The sequence below is a fragment of the Alosa pseudoharengus genome, unplaced genomic scaffold, assembly GCF_046254945.1.
Source record: "Alosa pseudoharengus isolate Yale_2024_CS ecotype anadromous, Long Island Sound unplaced genomic scaffold, YU_APseudo_1.1 YU_APseudo_1.1_scf_1, whole genome shotgun sequence".
Taxonomy (NCBI): Eukaryota; Metazoa; Chordata; class Actinopteri; order Clupeiformes; family Clupeidae; genus Alosa; species Alosa pseudoharengus.
The window spans coordinates 29,469,975-29,485,885 of record NW_027468564.1 but is presented as its reverse complement, the minus strand read 5'-3'; the positions used below and the strand labels follow the sequence as shown (position 1 = coordinate 29,485,885).

General features: G+C 41.2%; 1 protein-coding gene across 2 annotated transcripts in view; it reads left to right on the top strand.

Annotated features, from left to right (window-relative positions):
• The first annotated feature begins 6,710 nt into the window (after positions 1-6,710).
• LOC143124683 (adhesion G protein-coupled receptor E1-like) overlaps positions 6,711-15,911 on the top strand; it is a 76,142-nt gene continuing 66,941 nt past the window's right edge. For both annotated transcript variants that reach the window (XM_076286403.1, XM_076286395.1), the window contains exons 1-3: positions 6,711-6,774; positions 7,609-7,644; positions 7,962-8,114. In XM_076286403.1, coding sequence (XP_076142518.1) covers positions 6,747-6,774; positions 7,609-7,644; positions 7,962-8,114 — 217 coding nt within the window. In that variant the 5' untranslated portion in view covers positions 6,711-6,746. The remainder of the gene's footprint in view (positions 6,775-7,608; positions 7,645-7,961; positions 8,115-15,911) is intronic.

The window sequence follows — 15,911 nt, the reverse complement described above, 5'->3', positions numbered from 1 at the left end:
AATGTGATGCCCCCTGTAGGAGCAGGACAGAACTACAGCACAGGGAAGAGTGGATGGTTCTACTGCGAAGCCTGGAATAAAGTAGGAATGCAGAAGAGTGTTTCTCTGCACATCGCTGGAAGAAGTGAGCGTTTCTGTGGGCGATTATTCATTTCTTTCTTTGTTGTTGTTTAGTTATTGTCTTGTTTTCTTATGTTCAATAAACGTTGAGTTCAAAGTCACAGTCAAGGCTAATTGTTTCTAATACTGTACCTGTTGCCATGACAGTACTCTAATGCTGTGATTTTAATTATTTTTAGGGAAGTTCAGGTTTTTGTTTATGTTGGTTTTGAGCATCGCAGGTATATTCACTGTGTGCATTGCAGTGACTGTTGCTTTGGTTTGCAGTTTTAAAAGGTAGGTTTATTGCAAAAAACATTTTTTATCTGATTTCTGCAAATTTTGTTCTGCAAATTTAACATTTATGGTAAAGCATGATACTGTATGCTTCTGCATCGATTGTACACAGAGCCTACACAAGGAACCTACAGTATATGCCTTTCTGGTCATGTATAATATGTGCTGGCCTGTTTGCGTAACTTCATAATTCACAACCAAAACATTAGCTAGGCTATTTTTGTACTGTATATACATTTTTATTTATTTAGCCTATTGTATTCTTCCTTACTCTCTCTCTCTTCCCAGGAGAAGTACAACCAGTCAGAAGAACCAACAGGTAATCAAGTGAGGAATATGTTGACTTTGGATCACTGAATATGCCTGTGCCTATCCAGAAAAGAAAATAGAGAGAGAGAGAGAGAGAGAGAGAGAGAGAGGGAGGGAGTGTGTGTGTGTGTGTGTGTGTGTAAGTGTGTGTAAGTGTATGTGTGTGTGTGTGTGTGTGTAAGTGTGTGTGTGTGTGTGTCACGCATGTGTGAGAGAAAAAGAGAAAGTTCAAGGTCGGTATGAAAAAAGCCAGCGCGCCACTCCTTCCCCCTTCCTCCTGTGCAATTGAAACTCTCCTAAACGTGCATCTCATTGGTGATTGCCTTGAACAGCTTGTTATGTTTTCATGGTCCAGGCTGGACCAAGTTGTTTTTGTTGCCATTTTTGGAGCCTGGGCTGTCCACAGAGACCAGTTTTTTTTACCGTGTAATCAGGGCACAGGCAGTTAGCAGATGGTGAGGTGATGTTTGCTGTATGTGACAAAAAATGTTCTTTGCTTAAAAACCGCCTAACATAGCTTAAAACACTTATAGGTCTGAATGGCAAAATAATAGGATTTTAATTATGTTATATATGTGGTTAATCTAAAGTTAACTATAGAAATGCATTCTATTTGATTAATCGTGATTTAAAAAATATATATATAATTTGCTTAATCTATTTTTCTCTGTTCTGCTTAAGGCACATGCTGACCAGAGAGACCTTAACACTGATACCTATGTAGCCCTCCAGATGAAATCTATGAGCTCCGATTATGAAGTCAGTCGCCACAGGGTCTATTATTATTATCATTATTATGTGTTTGCGTGAATGCATGTGTGTGTGCGTGTGTGTTTGTGTGTTAGTGTGTGTGTGTGTGTGTGTGTGTGTGTGAGAGAGAGAGAGCATTGAGCAAGTTGGCTAGTTAAAACTTTTGACAAAAACCCTGAGTGACGCAGTTAATTGGTATCGGTGAGAACCATTCAGCACAAGCTCAGCGAGCGTTGATTGCATTTCCATGGTTTGCAGGTAGACTCATGCACCTCCTGCAAAATGACAGCAATTTCTTACTCCACCCTCCCCCTCAGCTCCACCTGACTAGATCTGCTTGGGACCTTGGGGGGGGGGGGGGGGGGGGGTCTTCCTTTCATTAATGTAGGTGTTTATTTTCCTTTATTTCCTTCATACCATCTGCTGTTCAGCTACTGAACTCTAGGACACGGAGATAACCCTCTGCCCCATACACTTCTTGTTCTATTTATTATTTTTAATTCTGGGCTTTGACTTATTTTAATTCTGCGTTTTGACTTATCTTGTGGAAGCGTGTGTGTGTGTGTGTGTGTGTGTGTGTGTGTGTGTGTGTTTATGTGTGTGTGTGTAACCTTGCATGCTACCTCTAATTGCCCTTCTGAGACAAATAAATAAAGTGTTACTACTACTGCAGCAGCAATTATGGAGTCACCACTAACTTGGTGAAGATGTTTCTAACAGCAGCAGCATCTAGTCTGCCAACACTAACCAAACATCTTGTATTTACGTCAATAACAATCTTGCTATTACTTATTCTGAGAGTTTCCTGTCTGAAAGGCTGTTGTGACTTTTCTCTATTGTCTCGTCTGCCCACAAAGCTGCATTATGAGTCTCTCTCTATTGTCTTTACATCAGGGAAGATACAGACGCCTGGTCAGTTAGTCTCTCTCTATTGTCTTTACATCAGGGAAGATACAGACGCCTGGTCAGTTAGTCTCTCTCTATTGTCTTTACATCAGGGAAGATACAGACGCCTGGTCAGTTAGTCTCTCTCTATTGTCTTTACATCAGGGAAGATACAGATGCCTGGTCAGACTCTATGGAAGTGCAGGTCACACAGGTATATGTGTGTGTGTGTGTGTGTGTGTGCGCTGTACTGTATGTATTCTTGTGTGAGTTTGTGTGTGTGTGTGTGTGTGTGTGTGTGTGTGTGTGAGTGCTGTACTGTATGTATTCTTGTGTGAGTTTGTGTGTGTGTGTGTGTGTGAGTGCTGTACTGTATGTATTCTTCTGTGAGTTTGTGTGTGTGTGTGTGTGTGTGTGTGTGTGTGTGTGTGTGTGTGCACATGAGCTCTATGTATTCTTGTGTGAGTTTGTGTGTGTGTGCATGCGTGCTAGTGTCAAAACTGATAGTCTCTCTTCCCCTAGGCTGTAAAGGTCACGGTGGAGAATGCCTGGAACAGTCCTGAGGCTGTGTATGAGAATCTGCAGAGGAGTGAGGAGGTCAAACCCGGAACTGATGCTGCTGGTCAACTGTAGATCACAGCCACAGACAGGGGTTTGCACGCAGTGGCCCGAAAAGCTGTGAAAAGCTGTGAGTTTGACTCCCAGCTTCCATTCCTGTGCCCCTGGGCAACACACTCAACCCAGAGTTGCTCCCTGGAGTCGTCTGACCCTGCAATTAGTCGACATCTGTTAATCGCTTTGTGTAAAAAGTGTCAGCCAAAACAGATAAAGAAATCAACCTCGTTTTAAGAAAAAAAAAATATATATATATTTCAGATTTCACAGAAAAAGAACTACACTACCCAAAATCCTAAATGTGTCATGGATAAATTGCTGAAATGAAATAAATCCCCAAAATTAAATTGAAGCATATGATCACGATTCACTGCATAGCTGGTCAGCGTGAGGCTTTTGAGAATGAGAAATTCAGTTGCGGAGCCTGAGCTGAGGTGAAGCTGTAAACACATAGGCAAGAACAGTAACAGATATCCGTATTGTTACTAACAACATTGAATTACATTTTATCTTTTATAAATATATTATGTATTATTTAGCTTCAATAACGATTACAGACAAGAGATGTAATGAGAAAATCAAAATGTACAGTAGATATGGGATTGAGTATCTCTGAGTGTCATGTGTGGTGTCCTGATCTGTGAAATGTCCTGTTCATGACCGAATAAAAAGTAAACAAATAAAAATAAAAAGTCACTGAAAGGCTAATGTTCAGGGTACTAGCCTTTAGGGTGAATGGTTTGCATTTGGTCTGTTCAAGTACATGTAAATAGATAAAGATCTGTGTTTCCAGTAATGTGTTTGTTGTGGTCCATTGTTTATATGGAGTATATGGAGATTAAAACAGAGACACATGCATGTTGTGTGCCTTAGATGAGTCCATGTTTTACATCAGAGGATCTGATAAGATCTCTGTCTCTGCTGTTCCATGATGGTGATGCTATCACTGTAAACTTCACCACCAAGCCATGCCACAACATTTTCTTGTGCAAATGAGCATGTGTGCTACAACAAATATGTGTGTGTGTGTGTGTGTGTGTGTGTGTGTTATGCAAAACCCTCAAGAGAAACAGCAGGCACACAAGGGCAGCCATAAAGATCAGATCATGAGCAGCCGTGGCCTACTGGTTAGTGCTTGTAACCGGAGGGTTGCCGGTTCGATCCCTGACCTGTACGACTGAAGTGCCCTTGAGCAAGGCACATAACCCCTCACTGCTCCCCCGAGCACCGCTGTTGCAGGCAGCTCACTACTCTGGGTTAGTGTGTGTTCACTGTTCACTGCTATGTGTGTTCACTAATTAATGGATGGGATAACTGCAGAGCCATTCAGCGTTTCTCAAAGTCAAGGATTCGTGCTTGGTAGAACGAGCCTTGCCGAGGTCAAATCCTTCAGAGACGAGGCAAGGCTTCTTCTTCTTAGCATTCGGAAAGCCCACAATGGAACAGACTAGCGAATGTGCAGGAAGCTGCAGGTGCATTATTAAAAATCATGTGTGCGCACAGGATTGTGGGTGTTCCAAACACGAAGAGGATACACGCATGCATCCTCGAAAATTCTCAGAAAATCTCAGAACGAAGGACTCAGTACTCGATAGAATTTTAAAGCACTTTTGCCATTGGAACAGTGCTTGGCGAGATTCAATGATGTAACATCCTTGAAAAAGAGGCTTTGAAGGACCCATCCTTGATTTTGAGAAACGGTCCACATTTCCCTCACGGGGTACTTAGATCAAAATAATTTTGAGAACTGACCATAATTTGGACTCTAGCTTGGTAAGAAATGACCAGAACTGTCAGACTGTTCTGTGTCTGGTAGGTGGAGCATGTGTCAGACAGTAGTATGACCAACAGGGGTTTGAGGAGGGCTGAAAGCAAAAATACAAAAAGCAAAAACACAGGCTGAGAAACTACCCTGTTCACACAAACCTCTAGACCACATTTTTTTATGTAATGGTTTATCCAATTGGGTCTGATCAACAACAAACAAATACCCTTTCTTAATACTATTACCAGGGTATTTTAAGGCATGGCAATGGGTGCACCCTCAGAAAGCTCACTACAGTAGGAATGCAACACTGACATGGACTGACAGTGACAGTATCCTGGTATGATCGGGATTTTGAAGTATCCCGGTTCAGTGTTTAAACATCATATATTCCGATTTTAGAACCCCTCATAAGCCCATATCCTGGTTTTGACAAATCAGGTATTTGCTGGCTGGAAAACTCCAGGATACTGTTCCATGTTTACACCTTATCCTAGTTTTTCATGCAATCCCACGTGCTCTAGCTGCAAAAACGTTATTGTTGGGAACCAGGATACATAGTATTCATCATACACAGGGATATTAATAACCAGGTTCCTCTATTCACGTAAACAACATATCCCGTATACGATCAAAGTCTGGATAAGCCCCATAACCGGGATACTGAGGTGCATGCACATGCAGTTAATGGCAGTTTTGTTACACTAGTGCAGTGCCCGTTCAAACATGCTATTCCTGTAGCCCAATTACATGCATACAGGTAGGCCTGATTTAGAAATAGGATGATCGGGAAAAACATAATTCCAGGTAAGCATTCAATAATGAATAGGCCTACAGATAATATAATAATATAATACATGTGAAGTGAGCAGAATTTAAGCATGGCTGCATGTGACATTTTTTACAAATCAAAATGACATAATCCTAACAGCTGTTTTGAGTCAAGGCTATATGCTTAGCCTATTGAATAACTTGATGATAGAGAAACCAAACCATTTTGTGGAATGATGCATCATATGGAATTTGCAACGGTGTGACTCAAAAACAGTCTCTGGTGGCCTATAAGTGACATCACACTCTGTCTGCCACTCGTTGCTTGTCGCTGGTTATGCTTTGCATGTGTGGCATTCTGAGACGTTCTTTAATTCGGGACCATTATCGCTCGTTTCAATTTAGGACCTTGCAGTTGGAATTGTCGTTTGTTTATTCAAAGACCTAAAGACAGTCCAAAGTAGCCTGGGCTATTCATATAAGTGACATCATACTGTCTGCCACTCGTTGCTTGTCGCTGGCTTTGCATGTGTGGCATTCTGGGACATTCTTTGATTCGGGACCATTATCGCTCGTTTCAATTTAGGACCTTGCAGTTTGAATTGTCGTGTACTTATTCAAAGCCTAAAGACAGTCCAAAGTAGCCTGGGCTATTCGAAGTGTCCGCGTATTGCACATCATTTTTTTTACGTCATTTTGAAGAGCCACTGCATAGCCTACCTGTGTGTGTTGGCATGTTGGCGTGTTATCGTGGAGTTATCTTGCACTCGCTTAAGTTTTTACCTGTGTAACCTACACTGATCAAGTTCTGCCAAAGCCCTGCTTCTATCCTCACTGGTAGCTTACAGTACAGTGCTGTGTGGAAGGGGGAGTGGTTAGTGTGTGCTTCTTTTACCGATACAGGCTATTTAACGATATCTTTTGCATTTCTTATTCAAACAACGTCAAATTTGGCAGTGCACTTACTCATGCACGTAGCAAGACACCTGCCAAGTTTGTAATCAGTCTGACAAACGGTCAGCGAGATATGCGTGCCACAGACACACATCCGGACACACAGACACACAGACGCTTCTTGCTTTATAGATAGATATGTAGAAACCACACCCCATGCCATCTGAGCTGTTCCCGTGTTAGTCAGTCATCCCTCCCTGATGTCATGCCTGTGTGAAAACACACACACACACACACACCTCCTCACTTGACTGTACCTGTGTACCAACACACACCTGCAGACAACTTGTGTCATACTACGATGAGGGTGATGGTATGCGACTGTGTTTGTAAGTATCTATTATTATTATCATTATTATTATTATTAGTAGTAGTAGTAGTAGTAGTAGTAGTAATAGTAGGAGTAGTAGTAGCTCTACTGAAGACCAGATGACACTGCGTTTATCGTTTATCATTACTTTCATTATTATGATTATTATTAGTAGTATTGATGATAAAGAATGCAGGGTACTGATATGAATAATTCTTTTGAGTAGTGTTTATTCTTTGTTCATGGGGCTTTAAGTTCTGAGATACTCTCACGAATGCAGAAGTGTGCTGTTGTTGTTGAGTACAGGAAAATTGATGATTTTACAATAATCATTTCAGACAGGTACTATATAATTGTCCCTTGATTTAAGTCCTGGTTGGCTCTTTGACCTTTAGTGTCTCACTTTAAGACACTGACACACAATGGCAACTGGCACAGGCTTTCACGCATGGGCACACAGATGGTACTGTAGCACGATGGCACACACACACAGAAAATACTAGAAATGACTGATTACCACAATAGGACTCACATTACAGGTTTGTTTAAATCATAACTCACAGACCATGCATGGGTAGTAGAGATCACATTGACATTAAACACAGAAAGGAATGTGGAGTCTACATTAATTAACATTAAATAACATTAATCACATTAATTACATTTAGTACAAAGCTGGCATTCACAGAGCATTCCGGCATTGACTGATTTGATATTTTACTTGAGAGTGGGGATGCTAAAGTGCAATGCAAATGCAAAAGTTTAACATTAACACAATTTAATAATCACTCTCCACACAAATCTATATATTTAAGGGTGGTTACTGATGCTTACTGTGTGCTTCTCTTTGTAGTGAAATTGAGTTACTTTTTGGCCATTTTCCTCTTTGGTAAGTAAATACAATCCAAGCATCAACCACGTAAATTTAAATTTGGTATACTCAACTAAACACTGCATATTAGAATTACATTAATTACTATAAACTATGATTGCTATAATTATGTCCTGTTGTATACTTGTAACATATTGACGACTCTAAATCAGCATGCACGTTCGATCTTGCAGCACTGTGCAGATCTGGCTGAATCTGTCAAAACAAACATGCTTTACATTTAGCCAGATCTGTGCAGCACTGCATTATTATAATTGATAAAAAGTCTTGACAATAAAGCTGAATTGACGTTGACTTTCATCTGTTTTTTACAGGCAATTACACCATTTGGAAAAATGTTGTAGGTGCTGAATGTGTATTTCCTTTTCATTATAACGGTGTTGATTACATGGAATGTACCACTGTTGATCATCACACTGCATGGTGTGGAACACATTACGCAACTGGTGGTTGGCAAGAATGTAATGGTAAGACATAAGTATTTTTACTGGGTTATGTGAAAACCTGTCAGTTGTCCTGTAGAATTGACCTTTCTATTTCTACTGTCAGAGTGGGGATTAATTGGTCTCAGGATTTTGGGGCAGTGTAGGCTACCCTTAGAGAAATGTCAAGTTTCAGGCCAACAGTTGCAGCAAACTTGCATAATGCATTTCACATGCAAATTAGGTTTCTACTGAGCCCTGGAGGCAGTGACGGACTGGACAGTCTGGCATTTGGGCAGAAGATGCCAGAAGGGCCGCGGCCTCTCGTGGGCAGATTGGGCCGGCATGCTTGTCGCAAGGCCGATTACACATTATCTCTCGGCCCACTATCAAGCATCAATAGTGTTAATTGGATTCAAATCAGCCATTTATCTCTAACTCCCTCGTCCTCCTACATAGTGAGAAACTGATCAGTATTTATTCCAGATATGAGTCTCTATACTACAGTCATGGTGACCCTCAATATTTACATCAGTCTACATTATTTTGTAGCCTTATTCTATCAAATGTTTAAAAAGTGCATTGTTTGAAATTGAAATACAATAAATATGCCTGTATCTTTTATTTTATTATTGGTTTACAATAGTTATATGAAGCAATAACTTCTGGGAATTTCAAAACCGAATGTGTCTACTTCCTTCAGCACGGGGAATTGTATGCCGATCTAGCATGCCTTGATCCTCGGAATTTTCCCGTTATAAAAGCTAATAAACTGCCCCCAAATGTACTTTGAAACATAAGTGAATGTGCTTAAATTCAGTGAAGATGCTACGGTCGAAAATCTACAGTCAGACTTGACACACATCGCTACGCACTGCACAGCCTGAAAAGGTCTCCTCTAAACGAGTACACATTCAGAGCGTCGGACTTTGATGATGCCGCAGAGATAGAGGAAGATACAGAAATGTGCTACCTGCAAGTATTGTGCAATCTGTTGCTATTTCCTTCTCCAGCAGTTAAACCTCTTTACCTGTGCCTACAACAATATATGGTTAGCATATACATTCCTACTAACACGGTCATGTACTCAAGTGGCATGCGAACGGAGTTTTTCCACTCTTAAATTCATCAAGAATCGCCTAAGGACACGATTGTCACAGGATAATTTGGAGGCCTTTATGCTGATGGCGACAGAGAAAGAGGTCCTAATGAACTTGGATGCTGACGTGTAGACAGGGTTGCGGAGAAGAGCTAGCTCCTTCGCACCATGACATTAAGACACGTTTGTGGAGCGGCTGCTCTGATGATCTATTCTAGGCTATTATTTTTTCATATTTCATATTGCATTCATTTTTTGGAGTTGTGCATTAATATATCCATGTTCTTGGTTCAGTCTTTATGCATATTAAAGTTAGAGTTCATCACCAATGGGGCTACAAACGTGCGTGTTATTTCCGTGCATGTGAAGTTATATCTGTGTGTTGCGGGCAGGGCCGGTTCTCCCTATACGCACACTACGCAAGTTGCGTAGGGCCCCGCAAGTTAATAAAGGCCCCCTTCCACGTCTCCGCTTGAGTCAAGCTAGTGACAGACATGTACAGTCAGGGGCGCAGCTACCCATTTTTTGAGGGGTATGCCACAACAAATTGGCGCCCCCCACAAAAAAAAAACAACACAAACAACTAGTAAAAGTAAAACAAGTAAAACCAATAATGCCAAATAATAATGTATTACATATACTTTTTAAGAAATTCTGCCGATTTGAACTAGTATTGTTAAATGTCGCATTGTCACTTTAAGAGAGTCTAAACGGTTCTCATAACTTCCTTTTGCCAGCTGTTGCTCACAAAGGATAAGACTGATTCAACTCTAGCCTTTGTTTGCGCCACATTGACAGCACAATATTGAGTTATTACAAGGAGTCTTCATTGTTAGGAAATGGAATCATGTAATGAGTTGTTGCTAGTGTGACATTTCTGTTTGCAGTTTGCCATTAAAAGTGCAGTATGAGCATGGTAGCCACCTAGCTATCTGAATGGAATATAGGCTGATTCAATCGGCATATGCTTAGCAAACGCTAGTTAGTCTGGTAACATGAATAACAGTGGCACACAAAGTGGGTTTTTGAACATTCTAACATAAGATTCCGTTCCGCAACAATTGAAGGTTCTAAAATTTTATGTTGAATTCAATGAACCCAGATATTCTTTAGAACATTCCCAACATTCCGTACACCTTTGAGGGTTAATATGCTAAAGCTATATGCGGCGCATAGGGGCGCAGAACCATGGGGGCGCCAAAGCGATGGTAATAATAATAATAACTAGATGTACCGCGTAGCGGTACAAAATATGACCGCCGCTCAGTCCTGCACATCCATTCCGCGAAAATAAATCATATTAATGAATTTGTCTCCATCTTCTACTCCATTCCCCACTCTTGAAACTTTTGTGTATGCTTGTTTGAAATGTGTGTTTGCACACATTCCGCACACAAAGTAGCCTACTGGCGCTGCAAAGGTGAATAGATTTGTTTCTGGGCCAAAAAATCTGTAACATTGTTATAAAACCTTTAAAATCTCTAAACAATCACAAGTAGGGCAGTTCATCACAGTCCATCCATTCCACTGGACTGATGAAAGGTACACCTGTAGGCTACATTGTATTTGGGAAAAGCAGAAGGTAGCAGCATAATGTATTTATTTATTTATTATTAAACAAAACAATCCCTGTCAGTTCCATGCAGTTTTCAACAGCTATCAAGAAGAGAGGTCATGTCATGGATTTTTGTGAATGTTTCTTCTTCTACATATGCATAAGTTTAGTCATCTAGTTCAAATGATATTCAGCTTTATTGTCAATGCACAAATGAAATACCAGTAGTCTAAAACAAAATGCCGTTTTTCCCAGTGGTGCAAATAACTGACATGTCCAAAGGGCCTTCATGAAATGCGTTGCGAGACTGTTCATACACATTTTAACGGGCAAAGTTGAAGAGCTACTCTCCGTTATTGTTTGTGCAAATAATATGCTGATTCATGTTCCCTTGCATTTTGCAACCATGAGGTCAATGGTTAAGCTCAATCTTTTGACGCAATCTTTTGATTTTCACCCAGCCTAGTCCATGGTAGGCGCCCGATAGAAATATTGTTTAATTTTGCGATTGAGATATCCACGCACTGGCGCCCCCCCTGCGACGTGTTCGCCCCCCGGTTTTAGAGCTATTCTAAATGCAAAAAGGCATAGAGGGAGTTATGACAAAACCGTGACTGTTAACAAACTATAAGCTATATAAGGTAGGCCCTATGCTAGGCCTATTACACAACACAAATTGTCGCTGGGCTATGCTGGCGACCCAAATAAAATCTCCGTTGGAACCAATGGCTTACACCTTACAGTATCAAGCTGCCACCTCTTGGCGAAAAAGTTAATAGTTTTGCATATCAGTAGTAATACATTTCACGTAGCTGTGAATCACGGAAAGGGCGAATGAAGTGGACACTTCTAAACGGAACCCAACCCACTGTACAGTAGCTCAAGGTCTGTGGCTAAAGCAGCCATAATGAAAGCGTTATCATTGTTTGGATACTTCACACACACGTGTTTTTTTAATCGCATAGACTACAACTACCAAGCTGGAATCAAAGCACATCGACTCCCCTCTCACACCCTAAACACGCACTTCGAACAAACAAAAAGCGCCTCAGTCTCACGGAATAGCCATAGGCAAAACTGTATCTGACCCTTGTAACGTTGGTACTAAATCATTCATCGCAAAGAATGATTTTTGTAGCACGTGCAACAAATATGTGTAGGTACAGCCCTGCCCTGAATACATCTCAACGTGCGCTCTAAAACATCTGGTTTAAATGGAGATTGTAGATCATCACGGGATCATAGACAGGTTATCTTTCAGGTAGCCTATATATTTTCCATTAAAAACCATCACGTAGCGAACGTGTTGTGGCTAACTCACTTAGCTCCTGTTAGTAGCCTAGGTTATGGTCATAAGCAAATGAGATGACAGTCGAAAGATACAATTAGTGCTGTTATCGATTTGCTTGGTAGCTTATAAACGCATTTATGGTTTTCTACAAATACATCAATAATCAAATTGGCCTCCATCACTCAACCATGCTAACGGTAACATTATTTTACCTACGTTCTGCTATTGATAGGATTAACGTAGCCTACCTGCAGTAAAAAACAAGCATGTCCGATAAACATTCTCAGATTTATTTCGGCTTCAAGAGGAAATGGGAATTACATGTCATGCAGAAATCATCCTACCCTTAGACGTTCTCTGCGGTAAACTACTGTAGCCTACAGTCTTGTCCTTGTAGGAAGCATAGTGTCTTTCCAACCCATTTAAGATTAACTTCCAACAAAATTACGTCTCACTGCAACGATGCGCCATCTAGTGGACAAACGACTACTTATCGCCAATACTGGAAATGCAGCCATGATGATGATGATGAATATTTATTTTGGTTTTCTTTTAATCCTACTGAATTTGTAATTATGTATCGGCCGTTCTAATACCGATAGTATGTGGGTGCCTGTGTGTGTGTGTGCATGTGTATATGTGTGCACCACCATCTACAGGCCAATGAGTGTAGAGTCACTAAATGTACACATAACTTAATTTTTTAGACCCCCCCATGGATGAAATTCTACGAAACTTGGCATACCCCCAGAGAATGTCAGGTTAATCATACACATAAAATTTGGTGCAGTTCTGAACGTCTTTACTGAAGAGAGGGGCGATTAAAGCAGAATGATATTGCATTTTCATTTTTTACCGGGGGGGTGCAAATCACAAATGAGTGATTATGGGCTAAGTTGATGTGGGCCCTTGAGACCAACATACCATAAAAATTTCTTCATCCTCGGTGCCACGGTTCAGGTAGTTATTGAGGAAAAACTGCATTTTTTGGGTTTCGGGGGGCCCAGCGCGGAGGGGGAGTGGCCCCCGGGGACCAAACGAAATTTTTCCGTAAAAGTCTAGTGGGGCTACATACCCACCAAATTTCATGTGCCCTGGTGTTTCGGTGCCCCGGGTATCGTTGACCAAAATTTCAGGAAGTAGATGACGGGGAAAAAAAAAAAAAAAAAAACAAAAAAAAAAAAAAAAAAAACTTTGACAATCCCTATATGACCGCTTCGCTAGCTTTGCTAGCGGCGGTCATAATAAAAATAATAATAATATATTTGGTGTATTCTATATGTAGCTACTGTTGTACGTTTCTAAATCATTTCTGCATTTCCTCAATGTTAAATAACATTTTAGAGGACTAACAGGCTAGAGTAGGCGCTCTATCTCATAAGATTCTATCATAGAATTTTGACATAGAAGAGGTAGCGCCGTGAGCGCTGAGTGAGCAGGTACGAGTAGTGAGTTTTCGTCTATGGAAAAAGATGGATAAAGCAAAAAAGCTGTCGGGGGCTAAAATAGAAAAAGAAAGGGAAAATGAGATGGCATGTCAAGGGATGCGACAGTAGTTAAATAAGAGGATGGTGAAAAGCAACAGGTAGGATTTAAAGTGTGACATTAACATGAACATGAAACGTGTGCTTCCAGGCACAGACGTCACACTTTAAATCCTACCTGTTGCTTTTCACCATCCACTTATTTAACTACTGTCGCATCCCTTGACATGCCATCTCATTTTCATCAGCTACATATAGAATACACCAAATATATTATTATTTTATTATTATTAATTTTACCATCGCATATAGCGCATACCCACTTTTTGCCCCACTGTGTACAGTTATAGCGACAGCCTCATACATTAGAAAGATGAACATAAAACCGGATGCATGAAGCATTCAGGGCATGAAAAACGGAAGAAACTTCACGAGAATGAACAGCGGGAACAGCAGTCGGGTAAACTTGTGTTTGTGGTTTCGTGGTTTGATTACGGGCAGCCGTGGCCCGCTGGTTAGCACTCTGGACTTGTAACCGGAGGGTTGCCGGTTCGAGCCCCGACCATTGGGCCGCAGCTGAAGTGCCCTTGAGCAAGGCACCTAACCCCTCACTGCTCCCCGAGCGCCGCCGGGATTAGTATGTGCTCACTGTGTGCTGTTTGTTTCACTAATTCACCGATTGGGTTAAATGCAGAGAGACCAAATTTCCCTCACGGGGAAAGAAAGTATATACTATACTATAGCCTACTATGTCTACACGCATCTCTCCAGCGCGTGTTAGTGGCCTAGGTTAGGCCTAACTAACAGGGAAGTGAATCTGATCTGTCTGCGGCTTGCTTGCCAGCCTGTCACGGTACTTCGCAAAGTTGCATGTCCTGTTTTTTAAATGCGGGTGACTGGCTACATTTAAAAAAAAACTCATCTTTAAATGCGCTCATGATAACGTACAGCTCAGGATGAAACTAGCAGTTTTTCAGCAGAAACATGCGAGAACCTGTCGAAACTAATCGGTGATTTCACTCTTCCAATACATTGTAAAGGTAAATGTTTACAATATTTCAGTCAAGCTTTAGTTGGTTTAGATAGCCTACAACTGACCGTAAGCTATGCAAAATGGAAAGTAGCCTAACCTTGCTGCAGGGGCAATAGATGCATATCGTAAATTAGGCCTACAGTATATTAAGTATTACAAATATTGTTTAAAATAGTCCACGTTTGAAAAAATATTGAAGGGAATCAGGACAGCCAGTTCAGTAGCTATGTCTTTGGCAAGTAGCCCACTACAGACACACAGGTGAGAAGAACAGTCAGCCTCAGCCAGTACTAGACTAGCACAACCAGACCCTTACCAAAAAAAATAACTGCATTACTTCAAGTGTCAAACTGCAGATTTCTGAGTATTAAAACGGAAAGGAAAAATTTAGCCTACAGTTGTTATGCAGGGAATGCAGTATTTTAGACACATAAAAATACTAGGCTACTGGACTGTAGCCTAGGCTACTATAACTTAACTGTACTTTGAAAAAACAGCAGTTATTTTTTGTAAGGGGATATGTACAACAAGCATCTGGCCATTTATAGCTGTGAAGGTCCTTTATGGGGATAAACACTTTATTTGGTATAACTTCCGTAGACATCCAAAATGGGGTGGGATGATTGTATTGGGAGCACTGAGGTGACAGATAATATATAAAACAAATAGTTACAAAGTTCAGGTGGGAGGGCCCCTTAGCAGGATTTTGCCTAGGGCCCCATCGAGGTCTGAACCGGCACTGGTTGCGGGAATGTGAACGCGCTTGCGTGCGCGTCCCTGTGTGGGCCACTGGTTGGTGAAAATGCCAGGGACGTTTTTTAATCCCAGTCCGTCACTGCCGGGAGGTGACATGAAAAAAAAAATCATAAATGATCAGACAAGTGCTCACTTTGAGCAAGCACTTTCACTAAAGTCAAGTCAACTGTTAGCCTAGAAATCTAGACGCACCCTAGCGGCGGCAAATTAATTTGCTCAGCCTGTACGTCTAGTATCAAACCATAGGAATTTCTATTGGCTGACGCCGTGGACTTCATCCAATCACAGCGCTCTATTTTGTTAGAGTCTTAAGGCGGGCTTAACAGGATAACGACAGTCCTGCGACGGTGAACAACAAGGAAGGTGGCTATGGCGAACGAAGAGCGGTTGTTTGAATTGGCGTTGGCGTCAACTTTGGAGGAGTTGGACTTGTGCTTTTCTTTGAAAGTAGAGCAACACAATGCACTTAAAGGAGAATTCCGGTGTGATTTTGACCTAAAGTGTTTTGAAACATGATACCGAGTGTGAACGTATGTCTCATAGCCCATCTCGGCTTGTCCCCTGCACTCCGAAATCTGGCGCTAGTTAGCCGATGCTACCAACAAGGCGGTCAATGGTGGTGCC